General features: G+C 35.5%; 2 protein-coding genes across 2 annotated transcripts in view; one reads left to right on the top strand and one right to left on the bottom strand.

Annotated features, from left to right (window-relative positions):
• LOC149419106 (uncharacterized) overlaps positions 1-10,292 on the top strand; it is a 35,211-nt gene extending 24,919 nt beyond the window's left edge. Inside the window, exons 2-3 of the mRNA XM_089637682.1 lie at positions 1,678-1,842; positions 9,041-10,292. Of these exons, the coding sequence (XP_089493808.1) occupies positions 1,678-1,842; positions 9,041-9,259 (384 nt within the window). The 3' untranslated portion in view covers positions 9,260-10,292. The remainder of the gene's footprint in view (positions 1-1,677; positions 1,843-9,040) is intronic.
• Positions 1-20,139, bottom strand: part of Adsl (adenylosuccinate lyase) — a 136,846-nt gene extending 116,707 nt beyond the window's left edge. Inside the window, exon 1 of the mRNA XM_089638118.1 lies at positions 19,620-20,139. Coding sequence (XP_089494244.1) covers positions 19,620-19,787 — 168 coding nt within the window. The 5' untranslated portion in view covers positions 19,788-20,139. The remainder of the gene's footprint in view (positions 1-19,619) is intronic.
• Positions 20,140-21,730: the final 1,591 nt, after the last annotated feature.

Genomic DNA, 21,730 nt, shown 5'->3' with positions numbered 1-21,730 from the left:
TTTTCAACATCTAGATTTTGCACGCACAATGATGGTTGTTAAAAAAAGGTTAATGTTATGAAGCCACTCAATTTTTTTTCCAGAAAAACACTATTAGCCTGAAACCCAAATATAAATTGAAAAAAATCACTACTAGGAAATGGTAATACAGTCATATTTTTATAATCTCCCCCTCCCCTCATAGCATGTGTTATAATTTCTTATCACGGGATCTGTCCTTGACAGCTGACATCCGCGTGACCACGGCAGCTCCCTAATAAGCATATGGGAAGAGGTGGATAGATTATGCAGAACAAGATTGGAGCAGGATTAGAAGATCTAAAGACTGAAGAAGAATTATTAGGAATAGAGTTGGTAGATAACATTTCTTGTGAACGCCAATTCTGGTCCTGAGATGTAGAGCTCTAGGATCATTTTGTACTAGCGCGCAGACCCATGAAAAATAACGAAATAGTCTGAATTATTGACACATCAGTTCCAATTTTGAAAATGAAAATTACAAGAATTTTTCGTTAAAGTATTATATTGTATCGCTTGTCTGAATTATCGATACAATCAGTTTTAAATTTTTAAAATTCAAAACAAATCTAAGATCAGAACCAGAGATACAATCACAGACAGACCCACAACTGAAATTAGTATGTTTGATGATGATTGATCATTTAAGGGCCAATCCAATCAAGAATTTTCTGAGCGGCTTTTTACCTAGGAAACATTGATACCATAGACAGAAGTTAGCTGCATACCAGACCAAATATGCAAATGATTGATTGATTTGATATAATTGTGTTGAAAGTAGAAAAAAACACGAAATTTGCTCATCTTGTCACATTAACTCTTCGTATGTTCGAAGTCCATGGTAATAACTAGTATAACTAACTGTTTAAAATGTAAACAGCAAAGAAATGATCACTGACTACAAAGTAAAAAGCGACTGGTACTCGTTGAGTAAGCGTGCTCTAACTCCCACGTCAAAAAGTCTCGCGGCCGTATCTTTTTACTCCTGTCCGAATGCGGCTTGAATTACGCTTTTCCAAGATAAGGTACCAAAGAATCCCTCTGTAAAAATATGATGCTAGCCGCAATAAATCAGTCAAGGTGTCATGCGTGTAAATGAAAGCCTTCCTAAATTAAACTATGACGTCATATCTGATTCTGGTCGAATTTTATTCATTCTGAAATTGAAACCACTTTGTCCGAGATTCTTATCAATAAATTATGTTTTCTTTTGTTTCTGAAACATTATACACTCTTTATATTTCATTGTGATTTAAAAATACAAAGGAAAAGGTGTTTCAGAAACTCGGTTCACTTTGGTGAAAGGTCTGCTGTCAGAATCTAAACATCTTTAATTTTTTCAAATTTGCTACACAAAATAACAAACATTTCTGCTTTACACTCTACACATCACTCTACACGTTTTTGGCGGTGGATCCTTCTGGTGGATCAGGAGAGGGCGATTAAGTGAGACCTTTTGATTTCTGCAGCCGGACCTCCTTGCAGTAGGAGGTATAGATTCGTACGTCCATCACTCCTGGACATACTGAACCCCCAGAGATGCTACTGGTAGATTCACGTGTGATCTTCGGTATATAGGAGAATGTTGCGTTTATCTAAAATTACGTTTTAAATTTGTTACAGCAAGAGCAATTCATTAATATTCATCTTTTTTTCCAGGTTCTTCTGTCGATATGTGCCGGCTTCTACACGGACGAGATCCACAAGATCCGCAACACTTCGGGGACCATGATCTTCCCCATCGCCATCTATATCTCCTTTCTCATCATCACCTTCTGCATCACCATCTGCTATGCGGCCAAGAGGGGCTTGACTGATCTATTTGTAAGTATCCTCTAACAATAGTTTGATAATCCTGTCTGGTATAGTCGACCCCCCAGCAGAGGGCCGTCTGCCCCGAGGAGGAGTCTTGCTCAGGGCTAACAGATTCAATAGTGACCAGCTCCTAACCATATACAAATCTCAAGTACGCCCAACAAATGAATTAGGGTCCCACTTCTAGGCTGGAGCCCCACAATACTTGATGAGCCTACTTGATTCAGTGCAAAAGAGGCGGTCCGTCTGATTGACAATCCGTTGTTAACAGACATATTGCCATCTCTAATGAACAGACGAAATGTGAGCATGGTGAGTCTGTTTTACAGGTAATTTTATGGAGCCTGAGCTAAGGAGCCTCCTCTAAGGAGCTAGCATCATTGATCCTCGATGTACGTTCGTGAAACTCGAGGGACACGAACGGAACATGAGAACGACTCGTTTTTGTATAAGTCGGCCCGAATGTGGAACGAGTTACCGGCATCTGTTTTTCCTCCTCCATATAATCTGGGCCTCTTTAAGACCCGCACTAATAAATCCCTTCCAACACCGTCTACCTAAACCTGCCTTAAAACACTGCCCAACCGGGTGGAGACATAGTTCCTCTGTCTTTAAACTGTACAGATAGAGGCGCCCTTGTGAGAGGAGTCACATAATGTATTTAAAAAAGAGGGCCGGAATTCTCCGATAATTTTTCTATCCTCCTTCTCACACGATTTCATGCAAACGAAAGAGACAGATAATACCAGAATGTCGGTACGTTCTTTCCAAATCACACTTCTTTATTGTACCGAAGTCCAGGCGTACACGTGCAACTTTAATTGCAGGCAACATTTGCGTCGCAACATTTTAAAGCCGCGTTTACACCAAAGTTGACAAAACATTGTTTTCAACTTTTGGTTGAAAACTAAAAGTTGTCAACTAAAAGTTGCTCTTCTCAAATTTAGAACAACAAATGGAAAACTTGTTGCCAAAGAATTGGCGCGAAAGGCAGTAGTGTCAAGAATTAGGCATTATCTCCGAGCTAGCACCTTATATCTTCAATACCTTCCTAAAAGAAACCACTTACTGCAACACTCATAAACACCCAAACAGTTTACTTAAACATTTCAACACATGGTTACTACATAAAAAAGGGCATACATCAGCAAATTTCTAGCAGTTACATTACGTTTTTTGGCTACTGGTGATTCGTACACAAGTCTCGGTTATTTGTTTAAAATCTCAAAATCAACCATTTCACTGTTTGTTATTGAAGTTTGTAAGTTTGCGTGGAGGGGAAACAGTTCTCCACTAGTTTCCTACAAGTTGCTAGCGCAAAGCGCGCAACAACAAATCTTCCACTTTTAGTTGTCAACTTTCTTTGATCTTTACCGACACTCCGCGGGAAACCAAAATTTAGTGGAAGATTTGTCTCTCCACAAGTAGAAGACAGAAAAGGTTGCTGTATTTTGTAGAAAAAACAACAAATTTCCGCAACTTGTGAAAAACTTAGTGGAAGACTTTGGTGTAAACGCAGCTTAAGAATACTGGCTTCTGTTTACTACTAAATGTATACAAATATAAGTAAAAAAAATAATTGAATAATTTATACATATACATATTATATAAGTTTTACTGAATATCACCTGAAGAACGTGAAAGTCAGTACCTACCTTATATGGAATCAAATACAAGATGGTGATAAAACTACCTGACACGTCTCTTTATTACCTGACTTGAAGATTTCATAATATCTCTTGTGTTGTAACTCTCAACATATTCTTTAAAATCAACCCGTAATTTTTTTAACTCTAATATTATTTATTTATATTTTTTTGGTTTGACGACTGTGGATTGAACGTTTCTTCCCAGGAACTGGCTCTTAACTGCTGTGAACTTTTAAAATACCTTTTAAAACTTTAAAAAATGGTTTGATTGAACCTTCCTTCCCAGGGATTGACTAAACTGATTGAACAACGCTAAGCCAAATACTAATTGGATGGTACCGTGATTTATTTCGTATAAAAACTGCTGTAATTTTTTGACAGTAGGTTTTTTATTATTTTTTTGATAAAACCCAAACTAAGAACCTAATTTGGTTTGATAAAAAAATTGGCCAAAAAAATTTGTTACTTGTATGAGGCATGCATTTGAATATTTACCTAAAATTTCAAACACCATTTAATTTTTTTTTCTTATTGCACAATTGAAAAAACTCGAAACAAATGGTATTTTTATAGCTAAACCGATTATCAACGCTCCTTAGCACATGATATAAATTATGTCACGAGCTTTGAATCTTGATTTTCATACATAACCTAAACTAGCTTTCAGTCCAATATTTTAACTTTTCTCTATTTTATAAAAAGATATCAATATGTCATGATGGAAATGATGTAGCAAACTGCAAATAGTCGCGTTGACTTAGGACGGGTTGTTTCAGAAAATTTGAACAATTCATCAAATTTCAACGTTCATTTTCGTCTTCTGTGAAAGTCCTATTCAAGTTCTGTTATATTATATCATGATAGGCTAGTTGCTGGATAGAACTGAAATAATAACAAAACTGGAAAAAATCTTTCACAAAACTTGAAAATTAAGTTTGAAATTTGAAGAATTGTTCAAATTCTCTGAAACAACCCGTCCCTAAAAATTCAAGAGAGAGAAAAAAAAAACAAACCAAATTTCACGACGCCAGAACTAACCGTTTTAGAGTTTTAGCTGCTTAAAAAAACACATTTCGCCTTCATAGTAATGTTAAAATAAGTAGGTAATATTTGGGTGGATTTATAGTAAGAAAAAAGCTTCCTAGAGAAAGACAGTAACTTTCTACAAACAACGTTTTTTTTTAAATTTACAATTTTAATGATTTCAGTACAATATAAAAACATATGTAATATGAGTCAGTGTTTACAAATTAGCGTCACGGAAAATAATGTTATTTTTATGCAATAAAATGAAGAAACGATATCCTGTGGCTTGGCGCATCTATTCACGCTTAATTAAATCTCAAATGCAGACACCAACATTATTAAAGTATTGTATGAAACTGGTCGTGGGTAGAGAGACCAGAAGATCCCACTATGAATTACGTGCAACATCCAAATCTGAGTCATACAAAATCACCAAACAGATAGAACACCGATAGAAGTGTATTATGGGCAATAGATAATAATTAGTATGGCTGATTTATTGAAATCGATTACAATCCATTTTCTGATAATATATCATTCATTGTTCGTGTTCGTGCATGTATTCCTTTCCTGATAAATATAATGACGAAATCCCACAGAATTAGAATTTTTACGAACTCATGTTTTGCCGTCATCATAAAACATTCGCGTTTTACTGATACTTTGTTAGTAACTCTGTCAATTCATTCGATAAAGGCCTGCAGTCCCCTTTAGCGCGAACAGATAATGCACACAAGAACACACTAGAAACGCCGTCAATGTAGATTTGAATGGAAAATAACTGTCTCTGTCTCTTTTACATTTTCCTGACATCGTATATCGACATCCCATTCGAATTTCAAAATTGCGATAATGATGAAATGAAACACAAATCTGTATTGGAAATTTAAGGCCCGATTGGCCAGACTTTTGAATAACGAAACACGCCCACAACGCATTTCTTGTGTTCTTATTTATTCTATGCACGCTAGAAGTGCTTTCCATGTAGATTTGAATGGATCTCGCTACTGACTTAGTACCTTTTGTATCTAGCTCATTTAACGCGCCTTCTATCTCTAATACACTTGTCAGACATCATAATACGATGAGACAAAGTTTTGTGTTGGAAATTTAAAAAACGATTGGCCACACTTTTGGATAATGAAACACGTCTGGTAGATGATTAAACATGATAAAATGATTATCGGCTGTGTGCATTTTATGAACCGGTTGGTCATTTAGAGCGGATGGTCGGAGAAAGGAATGTCACGAGGATATATGACGCACAAGGGAATGGAAAAGAGGTCGGAAACGCCCCAGGAAGACTTCGCACGATATAGTGAGTAAAGTACCTACTTTCGAGTCAGGTCGCGTCACGAGTCGGAATAACAAGTGAGAAGATGTATGAGTGTGAATAAATAAAGCAACCCTCGGGAAATACAAAAAGGCCAACATAAGTAAGCAACATTCTATTTCAAGATGACCTTACAAACCTTCCGGCCAGCCCCCTCACGTCCAGGAGACCCTTTTGGACTGAAGGCAAAACTCTGCTACTATCACATCATTCCCCTGAAGAGCCGTGGCAAAGTACAAAAAAATAAAAACCTTGTTGTGGACCCAAATATTAAACTGCCAGGGATCTCTCTTCCTCAGAAGACGTGGATCTCGTTAAAACGCATCCACAGCATGCAGTCACAGCCGTTGTGCAAACATGATGCATAAATGGGGCCTACAATTGAACGAGTGTGGAAATTTTCAAACAACAAAACATATCGTAGAAGGATGTCCACTTTATCAGTTCCCTGGAGGCACATCTGTGCTGAACCAAGTGACTTTCGATGCCGTCAACTGTTTACAAAACCTCAGCATACCATTTTGACCTCCATCAACCATCGCCGACCATACGAAGAAGAATAATGAGAATGATAAGAAAAGAACAAATGTCTAAATAATAATACACACACAGCAAAGAAAACAAGAAACAGTTTATAAAAATAATAACGAGCCTAAGGGTAGGCAATAAGGAAAATACACTCGGCGTCACAAAAATCGCACATCTTCGAAAATGAACTTTCACTAACCGAACGATGAAGAGGACACAGGTGAATAATTAGCGCTATAAAACAACCCTTTAAAGTGGATACCACTGCTGACGAAGCCTTTCAAGTGGTGGCACTACTGCAATCAGGGATGTTTCAGGGTCGGTGTGATATTGCTCGGCTACTGAACTTAAGCCGTTTTGCCATTCGATGGGTTTTCCAACGGTTTCAAAAGACTGATGGCTTCATCCTAAGGCGTGGGTCAGGGCGACAACGCTGCACATCCAAAAGAGACGACAGCTTTACCTATTGTCTCATAAGATTTTGCAATAGGTGTGATTTGTGTGATGCCCAGTGTGTATAAGTATGGAACATGGGAAACACCAACAATATAATTCCTGGAGGAAATGTACTATGCATTACGCATCATATTGCATTACGTACTTCCCTTTGGTATTTGATATAACTTAATATTTATCTGTTAAAGTGCACACAGCTGAGGTTTACCCTATGAGTCAGAAATTGTTCCGTTATAAAAATAATATAAATTACGTATGGTCTGATAAAGGTTTTCAGCGGATGTAGGATTGAAATGTTGCTGTTGTGACATTTGAATATTTTCCTTTGCAGATAAATAGTGTACCTACTATCTAAGTATTGGTGTTTATTATTATCAGTTTGGTGTTTATCATCGCTAATGATGCGTCATCTACGCTATTAGATCATGATGATACTTGTGTTATTGCTAATGGATGATTTTAAAAATACATACATTATTGTAAACGGATATAAAAAATATTAATGAGGTGGGCAATTGGCAGTGTTCATCAAGGAGGTAAAGAAAGTGAATTCGTTAAGTAATTCATTAAGAAGATTTGGAAAACAGAGTGTTAAAAGTTCAAGACCATAGATTGATGGTTCAATGATAACTCCTCAAAATTACAATTCAACACACCTTTAAAATGTGATATAAAGTCATTAAAAGTGATGAAACAAAAACTAGGTTAAATAGTTACATTCGTATCCTATTTAACCTAGTTTTTTTATCACTTTTCATAACTTTTATAACACTTTTTATAGGTGTGTTGAATTGTCATTTTGATGAAGTATCCGGTCGCCAGATTTGATCCAGAAGTTATTAAAATCTTATAAATTCCCCTCAATTCGGGGAATTATCCACGAATTGACAACCCTAAGGCTTAAACCAAATAAGGGATTACTAACTACTTGAATTCGCATGGCTGCACGGAGAAAACTTCCTGAATAAAATATTGCTAATTTATTAATAATCTCTTAAAATTATTCGTTATCCGGTTAAAAACGGGATTTTAGGCATTTAACGAATGAATTGATAGGTTTCCTAATAAACTTTCAGTGATTTCGGAACACGTGTTCATAAAAATTCTAATATTTTCGCCTTTCGTCATTGTAAATATACGTTACATATTGTTACGTTATACATTGATAATAATCAGGACAAATGCAGATACACGAAGACGGCTCCCGACTTGTTAGAAATGTACTAAAAGTTTAATAGAAAAGGCCTGCAATCCCGTTTTTACCGGATTTTAATAAATCGCAATCGACGTAGTCGCAAAATATATAATTAAATTACTAAACACCGAAATACGAGTAGTAGTAGAATGCATCGACAGAAATGTTAAAAAAAAGCAATAACCTCATAATTTTATTAACTAAATAAAAACCAAGGCGCAATAATCTCGATTTCTGACCAATTTATTTTTGTAAAAAAACACCAAACACGGTGAAATGTCAAGCTATATTAATCGGTAATAGTAACTCTTAATCGGTATGTATGGAGAATGAATAGTAATAATTAATTGTTGCAAAAAATGTGAACGACAAATTGAGTTAATCTGGTGCGCTGGTGCGCGGAGGATCAACGCTGATAGTTCCTCCAAGTAGCAATAAACAAAAACACAAATAAACTGACCAATCATATAATATACCTTTAGCAACTCCCTAACCATTGATTTCTATGAATAACGTTGTACGGGACCAAGTTAGTGAAGCCCGCACAAATACTGCAAATTCAATAGGGCACCGGCACACATTGACACCTTGATCTGAGAGTTTTTGCAGGTGCAGTAGGAAAACATTAAATTAAACAAGTATTACTTTCCCGAGTACTCTCGGATGAGAAGTGACTGTTTGTACCAGTTACTTCTCTATTTATTGGACAAAATTATACATTAAATTTCACACATGTTCAATGAGAGTAATTAGCGATCACCCTTATCTCTTCATTGTGTTGAACAAACAAAAGATTAGTTTTTAAATGTATGGTGGCGCCGAAAACCCATTAATATTAACTATAGCAGTCGCACATTAAGGATGTGGGATAATATTATAGTATCAATGTATTTTGACGCAGATATCTTAATGGTTTTATCAAAAATATTAAAGACATCGTAAAAACTTGAGATCTTGTTATCTCATAATGACTTTGGCTCTGTACGTCCGATATAAACGTATTATATGTTTCATTTCCAGGCCGTCATCTACCAATCCCTCGCAGTCCTGCTGCTGTTCGCTTCTGGAGGAGTGGTTATGAGCGTGTACTTGGGGCTCGGCAGCAAGGTGAGGGCGGTTTTCTACTGGGAGGCAATCGGCATCATCATCCAAGCCGTCTTCAGCTTCCTGGCTGCTCTGGTGTACCTGGCTGACCTGGCCCTCAGTCTTAATTCCTTGAATGCAGTCGACAGACGCTGAATCCAGTGAATTGGATACAAATACATAATCATCACAACTCACAACACTTGGAGAGTTTTAGACGCCTCTAGGAAATGCCTCAACTCTTGCCAATCTACTAATCACCAGGTCCTTTATGCCTGAAGATGAGATGTTCAGTCAGTTCCACGCCGTTCAGCCACATAAGTTTTGGTTTCCCAACATTCCTGCAGGCCTATTACTGAGAAGCCTCTCCAGTGGCCTGCTTCTATTCTTCCATTCTTGCTACAATATCTTATGTCCTTCCCAGTGGATTCGTCCCAGTTTTATAAATCTAGTTATTGACGGTTCTTCAAATAATTGGTATAGCTAACGAGTGAATTGCAAGCCTTTATCTTAGTACAAAATGGCTACGATCAAAGCAAATGGGAGATATGAACCTAAGCACATCAATGAAGCTGACAGATGATTACTGATAGTGCAAAGGAAATTGAACGAAGCTTTATTTGTAAATTGAAAACGAAACGAGATGGAGACTGTCAAAGATACTGTCAAAAATGAATCAATCGTTCTGATTTATATAAGAGATAAGCAAAGCAGTAACATTATTGCGTTTCTCGCATATCTGGCTCCAGAATGGAGGAAAAACTCGACAGCAGTGACTAATGACCACGGAAAAGTGAATGAAATTTATTTTGAACGACAAGATGGCGGCAAATCTAGCCATTTTAAAATGGTGGAAAACATTGTCACTCGCTTTCTTCCTTCAATTATTTCACGTCAGATCTTCTTGAATATGATTCAAATACGCCATTAGTACCAACAGACAACAGGTGTTTAAGATAATGCGAAAAGATGGCGTCGAAAACGAATCCAGTCCAATACGAAGTGATATAATTTACTAAAATTTAAGTTTTTAGAGTAAATATGGAGACACGCTGGACATCATCAATACGCACAAAGCGTATCAGTTCTATTGCAATGAGGAGTCTCAGGAGAAGTACAAATAATGCATTTTAATAGCTCTTTCCAAACTCATCGTGTTCACTTTTCTGTTTGAGGCCATCTTTAATGTTCATTATGGAATTAGGTTCTGAGGTTAGTTTTATATACATATATTATGTCAAAACGTCGTAAACAAAATACATTAAATGATCCGTATACGAATTTGAACGAAAAAGCTATTTAAATGCATTATTTTCTCCGGAGACTGAAATAGATATTTGTATTGTTATTCAAGTGTTTTTATAATCATTAGTGATGGTCGTATTGATGATGTCCAACATATCTGGATATTTACCGTTTTTAGTTTTCTAACAGTGCTAGTTTTTTAAGGGACGATCGAGTGGTGCAATTTGTGTTTATTTTATGATTTAATATTTTACCATTCTGCCTTATTCAGATTGGAAGTCTTTTTCAATTCAATGTCAACCTCTAAAAACATCAACATTGTTAGCGGCACTTTTGACTTGAGAAAGACTCCGAGATGCTCTTGCTGCCGTGTGTAAATACTATAAATGCGGCATGTGACATTTTCGAATCTCTTTTCGCTGAAAATAAAACAACAATAACGGCGAAAAAGCCATTCAAGATGGCGTCGTAAAAAGACCTGTTATTAATTTATCATTGTACAAACTCGCCAAACTTTGATTGCAAAAGTTTGGTTATGAAGTGATACACAAAGACCTCCTAGTCATTAGAACCTAATGTTAAAATTGACTTATGTAGGTTAATAATTATGTTTTAAACTGTTTATTAAAAGCCATTAAACTTGTTCCGAAAATCGGGCCATGTAGTTCGCTGGTTTTGCACGAGAGAACGTTTTTCGTTTCGTTCTTACGTTTGGAATTTAATTTATAAACATGCAGACTTATCAGCGAACGAACGAAATACTATGTGATAAAAGAATAATGTTTTATTTATGTCATGTTTTGTGAGACTGAAAGTGAAAATTCCGAGAACCATCGGTTTTAACACCTAGGTGGTTCTGTGTGTTTTTTTTAAATTCTTTTTCACGGCTAAATAATAAGAATATTGAAATGTCTGTACGCCCTTGCCTTGTAAATATATGGATGGATATTAAATATTTTGATATTAAATGAGTGTTCCTATTTATGTTTTATCAATGAACAGATAATCTTCCTAGAAGTGTAATCTCCACCGATTATAAAAAATTTATTGCGCCAATTTACATAAGACATTTCATAAGAACAATGAAATTGATTGTCTGCTCAAGAATTTTGACATTTTAAATTTGAGGTAATGTAAAATTGAGCTTATTTCGGTCATCAGTAATTTTTATGTACAATATTTGCATAAATGCCTATTGATCATTATCAACATTTAAAAAGTTACAAAATTAAAAGTTTTGTTAACTTTTTTAAAACATATATTTGAATTTCAGTTTAGTTTTCTTGAATAAATGAATATATTAATTAATGAAATGGAAACTCGGAAGTCTTAGAAATAACCCACTTCCCGACATCCGACCGATCTGAAACTCTACAGATAGACTCGTTGTCGATGACAATACATTTTATCAACTTTTGATTGCACACGCGCACACACAAGCAGTTCTCTGAAATAGGATGACATTATAAAAATTGACAGCAGTTTATTTACCTTCTTGAGTATTTTTTGTCAGTATTGCTAAATTATCAGTTTACAGCAGACTTGACATTGAGTTTTTGTTAGTTCTTACTTACGCAATAATATCGATTGTAATTTTTATTAGTATGTTTTCTACCTCCAATAACTGTCAGATTTGGTTACACTGTTGCGAACAACTACTACCTACAACTCGCTAGAACAACAGCTGTCTTTAGCAACTGGGCGTAAGAATGTTATTGTTATTATGTAATTATATTATAATTAGCAAAAAGACACGAATCCGAATTTATTTCTTTAATTCTTTATCAGTGATCTCTCTTACTGTAGATATGACTGTCTACCTAGATCACAATATATTTAATATATCGTCGGTGCATACATAATATGAACAATGTAACGTTTTTGACGAAAATGAACTAAATATACAGTTTTTTTTAGTTTTTTTTTCTCCACCTTCTACAATATGAACCATGTCCTAATAACCAATATTTATGGAGATAGAAAACGAATCATGTGCAGGCAGTCAAAATTTTGCATCTCAATAAGAACCATGTGAACTTATTTTACATGGTTCATATTAAATGTGCGCTTTTTTCCGCATCTATGGTCACATTGTTCATATTCTACATCTATGATTACACTGACAGTTCTCAAGTTGTTCCCGCATATTTTCTACCTTGTACACGCTCTAGCTGTTTTTGAAGTGAATAAATAAATAAATCCGACATAATATTATTGTTTGACGGTTCGTGGCCATTTGGTTTATAAAGTAGCGGTAAGTTATTATGTTTTATTTTATAAATTTCACGTATTTTCCTAAAAACAGTAACAAAATGTCATCCGAGGATTTATGAAAAATGGCTGCCCTTTGAAGCGTCAATAATTTGAGTCCAGTGTTGTGATAAACTTCGAATTTTGACACAATGTGGAAAAATATTAAAGTTATTTTGTTTTTATGTTTCAGGGAAAGTTTAATACTAAAATTTAACTCAAAAATAAGAGAAATACATGATTATTCTAAGCATTACATGTCATTATCATCTGACTGGCATCTGTAAGTATTTGTCTGTCTTTTAACTATATTTTACTATATTGTTGTCATATTTGTGCGTACTATGTAATGTATATTTCAATCTGTGTATCTTCTTTTACAGATAAATATATCTTTGACTATAATAAGAGAAACGTGTAGAGAAATCACTGTTGTTTGCTGACAAGTTCAAAAATTTTTATGTGAGTTCATATTTTTATTACTGTACTAGTACTGTAGCAGGAAAGATGTTGAATTATGTATTTAATTTTGATTTTGTTCCAGAATGTACCGAAACCGCACGAGGGAGATTGTACGTTTAAGTACGATACGTAGTTCTGTATCAGAGGTTATGGATGTTGGAGATCTTGAACCAGTCAATCAAATGGATGTTGAAGATCTTGAACCAGTCAATCAAATGTATGACAACATGATGTTATGTCCTGTGACTGGAGAATTTATTCCAAACCTGTCGAATAACATTGGCTCCACACGGAACGATGTTATCTCTGGAGACAAAAGTCTGTGTGAATTAACTGGAGAGTGGATCCCAGAAAATGATAATACAAATGTTTCTTTACCATTAGATTCTGATTCACTTGTTCAGAAGATTAAAAAAAATAAGAGATGTAGAGTCTTGGGCAAAGAGTATGTCGGATATAAAAAGCATTGCGGGAAATATGAGCAAAGCCAATTGAAGTCAGCAAAGTCTATGGGAATAAGATGTGAACACGAACAACCCAAATTTGCACTTAAAAATTCTTTTTATTGTCATAAAATAACGGAAGAGGATCGCCTGCACACATTCAACAGTTTTTGGAAATTGAAAACTTGGTCGGAGAAGAGAGCTTATTTCCTGGGCTTTGTAGCAGTACGTGCTATAAGACAGCGTCGTCGTGAAAGCGCAGATTGCACGAAAAAGACACAAGGACGTGATGTATATCTGTTTACCAAGGACGGGGATAAATATAAGGTGTGTCACAAAATGTTTATGAATACGTTGAGCATTACAAAAAGCACTTTCAGGAGGTGGAGCTATCATAATCAAGTTGTCAATGACGAGGATAACGTATCCCCTAACACTGTAAGTAAAAAAGTTGCCAAGCATACTAAAGCAGTGGATAGTATTAAAAAATGGCTTAATCTTCTGCCAGTTGTTCCGAGTCACTACTGCAGATCACAAACAAATAGACGATATGTGGAATCGTTCTTTTTATCGAAGCAACACATGCTTTCAGTCTTCAGTATTTGGTACACTGAAAATAATGTGCCAAAAGTCAACAGAAACTTATTCAGTGACGTTTTAAAAGCTGAAAAGGTTTCCATTCACCACCCACGCAAAGATCAATGTGATATTTGTGTGGGTTTTAAATGCGGTACTATTGGAGGAGAAGTTTATGAGCAGCATATTATACGCAAGGATCAAGCGAAAATTGCTAAGAATGCAGCAAAAGAATCTGCCAGTGAGACTACATTAGTTGTCACTATGGACTTGCAGAGTGTACTGTTATGTCCCAAATTACTAGCGTCTGCTGTATACTACAAGCAGAAACTTCAACTCCACAACTTCACATTATACGTCCTAAACAATGCAGATGTCACTCTCTACACGTGGCATGAAGCAGATGGAGGTGTGACCGCGAATGAATTCACAAGTTGTATAATCAACTACCTGGAGAGCTTACCCCTACAGTATAAGAATGTCATCCTTATTTCCGATGGTTGCAATTACCAAAATCGGAACAGAATACTGGCAAGTGCATTGAGTGATTACTCTAAAAGGTCGTCAGTCACAATAGATCAAATTTTTCTGGAGAAGGGCCATACTATGATGGAAGCCGACAATGTCCATTCGGTGCTGGAGCATTACTTCAAGCCACCAATATATTCTCCAAGTGATTATTTATCTCGCATGCAAATGGCTCGACCCAAACAGCCATACAATATAAAAAATGTCCACTTCGACTTTTTTTTAAATTACGAATCATTGAATACAAACCTAACATCTTTGAGACCGGGAAAGAAAGTAGGGGATCCCGTTGTCACAGATTTGAGGGCTCTTAAATACTTATCGTCGGGGGATATCCTCTATAAATTAGACCAGTCGAAGGATTGGCTGGAATTGCTCCAACGCCGCAAGACTGGCTATGTTCCCCCATTGCCTCTATACACCAAACCCCTTGCTTTATCAGATTCTAAATTCAGGCATTTGCAAGAGTTAAAACTGGTAATAGATAAGGATCATCACCCATTTTATGATTCTCTAACTTATGTGTAGAATTGTGGGAGAAAAAACAAATAATTTAAGTGTGAATTATGTTTCCTCTTTTTTAGTAATTATATTCCAATAAAAACATCATTAAAAAATATAATATTGTGTTTATTTTACTATTATGTATTTCATTGAAGTATGATTTTATGCTATTAATATTATCGAGTTATTAAATTTATTCTTAAAGAATAAACTTACTAAAACTAGTGTGAAAAATGAGAGCAATGGTCCACTCACTGAACTTGTCAGGAGGTTAATAGTTTTAATTAGCAGAGCTCTAAGAATGTGAATGGTAGAAGAAGGCGAGGACGCCCAAGAAAGACATGGCACGACCAAGTGAATCAGATACTTGAGTCGGACCATGTCAAGAGTCAGAATAATAGAAGAGCATGTATGAGACGTTGTATTAATGTGAACGAGACAAGGAATGTGTGCCAAGACCGAGTTGTTTGGCGGTCCGTCCTCTCTGCCTACCCCTGCGGAAAACGGCGTGATGGTTAGTTAGTTAGTTATCTTTAAGATATTTTAGAGATGGATTTTCTTCTGTGTAAATATGGGTGTTGTGATGACAACGATGTGTGTCGTTAAAACTTGGGAATCTTAAAATAAAAAGTTTCATTCACATAATTTATACTTTTCCAAAATATTATACAAAAATTGATATAAATAATAAAACAAAATGTCATATCCTTTGCACACCACTACATTCACATAATATATTTTGTGATAATAGTCTCCCATTTTAAATCTCTACTTTAAACACAAGACTTGAATGAAATATTTTGACAGCTGCTATTGAAAATGAACAATGTGACGAAAACCGTGCACAGAATATGAACCATGTGAGCAAAATCGCATTAAAATGTGATTTTCTGATACAAAATAATTAATATTTGCAAATAACATTTTATTTTACTGAATAAAATGTATATTTCCTACTTTGTTCATAAATAGAACTTTCGTTTTCCGTTTCGTTATTTTTTTAAACAGTTTTTATCGATTATCTCAGAATGTACTAAAGCTTACATTGTTCATATTATGTATGCACCGACGATATACCTATCATCATAGATTACTAGTTTCCGAAATATGGTATAATTCATAATTAGAATGCGTAAGTAGGCGGAGAATTAAAAGATTATTTTTGGCTAATTATGAGTATAATAACTAATTTCAAAAGAGGTAAATTCTTGGGTAAATAAGCAAATAACAGAATAACTATCCTATAATAATCGGTAAATTTAATATTTGGGAAGTCAGTGAATCAATTGGATAATATAGACATAGACAAGGTGATGTCAAAATCATAAAATAAAGTAGACAAAAGCGGAGGGCGCTGGTTCGGTTGGCTCGTGCAGGCACTTTTCGGAAAAAAAACGAATCGATCCGCTCGCAAGTTCGTGACGTAGCTTGAAGTCCAGTTGGAGTTCGAAAGGAACGATCTACTTCACCCTTTACAATGTAAAAAATATAATTTTTTTAGTTTATCTAGGTAAATTTCCTCACACTTATGTTTGTATATACGAGTAGAATTAAAATAGATAAAATGTTGTTTTTTAACAGTAAAAATATTGTAATGGTAGAACATGACGTTATAATGTAGTTTTTAACAGTTGTTAAAAATGTGGTATACATTAGCGAATGGTAGAAAAAAGTCGGAGACGCCCGAGAAAAATAAGTGAAACAAATATATTAATATGGTAAGATACAGACCGAAGAAAGGTGTGTACGGAGAATTTATGATGTTGTCTGTTAAATTTCCCAGCCACCTCTGGGTTGGAGCCCCAAAATACTTGAAAAATCCTTGACTCAATGCAGAACGGGCGATCCGTTTGATAGATTCCCCTGTCTTAACAAATGGGTTGTATTCTTTAGAGCTCAGCCGTCAGGTGGGAATGCTGTCATTATTCTACCGGTATTTCAATGGAAGATGCTCCGAGGAACTAGTAAAATTTATCCCTTCGGCACCGGTGCATATCGGGAAACATGACCAACGCGCGCCCATCATTTTTACTTGGTTGACATTATTTATCTCACGAAAACGGGTCATTTCTTGAGTTCAACAGTTCTTCTGTGGAAAGATTTTCGAGTTTCCTACCTCCTACAACAGGGGTCTCTTCAAAACACATCCTCTTCTTCTCAAAAAGACCCTTTGCACAGCATCCCCAAAGATGACATAGGCCCTGAGGAATTTATTTTCCTTGGGGCCTCCTGTGTGGAGTTGATGTTGATCGCGGCACATACACAAAATATCGTACTCTGGTATGGCAACATTTTAGTAGGCAAGTAATTCTTTTGTAATAAGTGGGCAACAAATTACAAGGCCCTCCAGCTGCTTTTTCGCAAAAACGCATAAATAGCGTAACAAATATGATAAATTTATCCCAACTCACTGAGTCAGAATGCCATTTTTTACACACACTAAATGTACTGGCGTTGTCAATCGTACCCAAAAATGAATTAATTGCTCTTCTACTACACTGTCATAGCTTCTTCGGTTGGTAGATAATATCGTAATTAAACAGCTAATACCTAACATTCCAACATTTGACAATCACCAAATAATAATTGCAAATGCATATCAAATAATATTAGGAACACCATGTACCCACGGGAATATCTCGTTTTTCAAGTAATCCGAGATATTTTTCGATCTTTTAGATCTTGGATTTTGGAATCGATGAATTCTGACCAATGACGTGACTGCTTTTATATCAATTAATTCTGACCAATGACGTGACGGTGTGGTTTCGAATGATTTTTAACTTGTTCGATGACGTTTCAAAACGATTGATTCATTGATCGAGAATGTAGGAGAAATAAATGTCAGAATACCTAGATACTTTTAAAGTGAAAAAAATAGAGATGTTTCTATTACGATGATACTGCGGTTCCCGTTACCAGAGGTACTGTTAGGGCCCGTTCCCACTTCCGTTTTCAAATCGGGGGCGGGTCCCGTTTTAAAATCGGATGCCCTAGTGGCTGTAGTGGATGTATGGAGCTGTTCACACTTGTCCGACACGATTTGAAAACGGATCCGACATTTTTTGTCGGATGGCTCGCCTACGCAGCGCGTCCGTTTTCAAATCGTGTCGGCACACGCTCGCTCATAGTGTTGTATGGAGCTGTTCACACTTGTCGTCCAGTCGTTCCGGCAGAGTCCCCGCCAAACCCCGACCCCTCCCCGCCCGCTCCCTGTCGCAAGGAAGCAGGCACGCTGCGTGCTTGTATTTGTTTATTTTGTTAAGTAAATAAATCAAAACTACAATAATGGATAAGGAAATAAATCCCGAAAATTTAATACCACTGGTCGAAGAAAGAGTATGGTAATATTTTATCTTTAACTAAATAAAAACAAAACACTTGGTGTACACAACTTTTGTACATCAAAATTTTTATTTTATTTTATTTAAGTTTACTTTTTTTAAAATTTTAAAGCTTTAATGAGATGCACGGAAGAGCGTATTAGTTAAATAAACACATAATAAAAAATATTTGAGTGTTTATTGTTTTCTTACTTTAAAATATCGATAGCCTTTCTTCAGGACAAATGCACTTTCTCAATTTTGTATTTTGATATGTTAAGCTCTCTGAAACTCATTCCAGTAGATGGTTAAAGGAAGTGATAGACATTCTCTTAAGCCATTAAGCGCCCTTGAGGTGATTTTTCATGGTGAAAACGGCGCTATATAAATAATCCATTCATTATTATTCTAAAATAATTAAAGAACTTTAGTTCATCACTTCTTAACTCACCAATTAACACTTGGAAAATTCCTACAGAAAATCATTCGGCTATGATTGGGTGTACTCAAAATTTTCTTTTCACTTTTTTCCTTCTATTTAATAAGTACCACATGACAACAAGAGCTTCATCGTCGTCCATTGCGCACCATTACTGAATAATGAGCAAATAACATGTTTTTGTTGAATCGACAATTATTTTTTTTCGCAGAGTATGGTCCGTTTTTAAAACGGATCCGTTTTTAAAACGGTAGTGTGAACAGGGCCATTGGCCGTCCGTTTTTAAAACGGGACCCGCCTCCGATTTGAAAACGGAAGTGGGAACGGGCCCTTACTGTTTCCATTAACTTTTGGATTCGGTTCCTCAAGAAAAAAAATCCATGGCGGGGACATTGTGAGAAAAGGGGAACCGTTTCCGCAAAAACACAATAAAATAATACGCAGAAAACTAATATCGAATATCGACGGTTCCACTGACAGCAAAGTCACCGGGACAGAGTAACCAGGAAAAGGAAATACGACCATCCCTAAAAGTAAAAATCATGGTAGTTGATGTTTATGCTGAAAATAATAATAATTGATAAGATAAGAAATATGAATGATACGCAAATTAATGGATGCCTCGATAATTACAAGGTATAAAACACTTCAATCAGTAGCATATTAGCTCTGTAAAAAATAACAACGTGAAAAGTCATAATAGCATTGACAGCCGAGCGCCGACATAACCTAAAAAATTCACTCACCTTTTGCGCCTTGGCCAGGTAAACCCAGAGTTTTCGCCACGTGGAAAACTTCTTCTGGTCGCTGAAGTTGTACTGCATCTCCTTGGATGCATACCGGGTGCTCAGGGGAGATCGGTAATTACAAAACTCAGTGTTTTGCAACTCGACCGGCGCGTCAATGAACGACATTTTCACACCGTTTTTATCGCGTTTTTCGGCGAAAATTTGCGCTAACTTTGAGAAACGCAAACGAGATGATTATTTTACACGATACAGCAGAAAACTAATGTGATTCAAGATGAAAAACCTTCAATAAGCTTATTTCGAGAAACCAGCACAACAGCTAATATCAGATCAGTCTGACTTTTGACATTTCACCTCGGAGCGTATCGGCAGTGGGCCGTAAAATAAAATTACAAACAAATAGTTATAATAATATATCTGATACGAGAGTATGCTTCAAAGAACGAATGTGATTTTACATGTTTATGTGTAATTTTCTAGATAGCTGGAAGAAATAGGAAAATTCTTTATGTAACAACCTTTTGTACTTTTTTTTATTGCACTTAAAAAAACTTTTATTGTACTTAAAAAACATTGAGATATGTTCAAGGGATTGCTGTTGATCGTGTTAGAACCATCAAATAAGTTAGTTTTAGTGCTTTAATCCTACATATAAAATTGGTTTTATAACATTGGGATATGGCGTTTCAACGGAAATTGAATATCAAAAATTGTATAAAAAAAATCTTGTAAAATTCTAAGATAAATCTTTTAAACAATTTATTTCAATAATAAATTAAACTTTGCAATTTACATTCTGAAGATTAGGTATCTATTTTTGTAATCTTTCAGAGAAGCTGGACACGCAACACAAATATTTTTTTAAAATAACACTTTGGTTCAACTAATTACTTTAAAAGACAACTATTTATGTCGGGGAGGGGGGGGAGATTTTAAAAGATGCATATTTAAGTTACATCTTTGTTGGTTTCAAAATTTCATGTATTTTGACAGTTTTGGCCATGTTTATTTTCTTGTTTGACATCCGGCAATTCTAAAATTTTTATCTTTATTTTAAGTGCGACAGACATCAATCAGTATGCAATCTTCGGGCATTATCAATCTGTATGCAAAAAACGCCTCTGAGGGAGCGCGAAACGGCTGTCACGCTTAAAAAGAAATAACCCTAACCATAAGAAATAAGGATTTTCAATAATAATGGAAAATTATGTAGGAACATAGTGATCTATTTTTCATTCCTCGTTTACATTATGACAATTAGAATTTTTATTTTAAATTAAATTAGAACAAAAATATATGTAGTTCTTCGTGTTTAATGGGACCATAACAGTAGTGGGGTGGTTTTTCACAAAAACTATACAAATCATTTAAATATTATTACAATTCAAATTTTCAACTGGAATGTTCTATATTCCAGTACTCTTTACCGTTGATCTGAAGAAAATTGTCAGGTTGCTAAAATATCCCGTTTTCAAAAAGCGGACATGTACAATGTCATATTTGGATCAAAATATATTATTTTTGAACAATTATTTTTATGTTCCGTTGAAGGGCAAAAAATTTCTGGTCCCAATGTAAATGCAGAGTAGGGTGACCGGGTATTTCATCAAAATAACAGTTCAACACACCTACAAAAAGTGATATAAGGTCATGAAAAGTGATGAATAGTTATCTATTTAACCCACAGACATAGGAATTAATAGACGAGAAGATAATGGCGAGGGGTAAAATCAACTGTTGAATAACGAAGGGGGTTAAGCTGACTGTGATTCGTCAATAAATCAATCTGACAGTAAATAGGCATCTCGCATTATAATATCACCATTTACTTCTTAAAAGTAAAATCTGCTTTTGAATGAATAGACATTTTTACATGGGAGCGCAAATTACTCGCCACGTTATGAACAAATTTGCGAAGTCCAAATTCGGCACAAAAATTCGGTTCTATTTTCAGAGTCGAATATTTCGTTTAAGTATTTAGTTAAGACACTTTTATAAATGTTCATAATTTACTTCCCAGCAACCAACCAGCTTTGTGTTTCGCGTCCAGACGTTTCTCAATGTGATAGTATAATATGTTTCTACAACTGATCCATATTATACGATGT

Source organism: Hesperophylax consimilis, chromosome 12, assembly GCF_061612785.1.
Source record: "Hesperophylax consimilis isolate HC1 chromosome 12, BYU_Hcon_1.0, whole genome shotgun sequence".
In the NCBI taxonomy this organism is placed as follows: domain Eukaryota; kingdom Metazoa; phylum Arthropoda; class Insecta; order Trichoptera; family Limnephilidae; genus Hesperophylax; species Hesperophylax consimilis.
The sequence above is the reverse complement of the archived record's forward strand: the minus strand, read 5'-3'. Positions and strand labels throughout refer to the sequence as shown.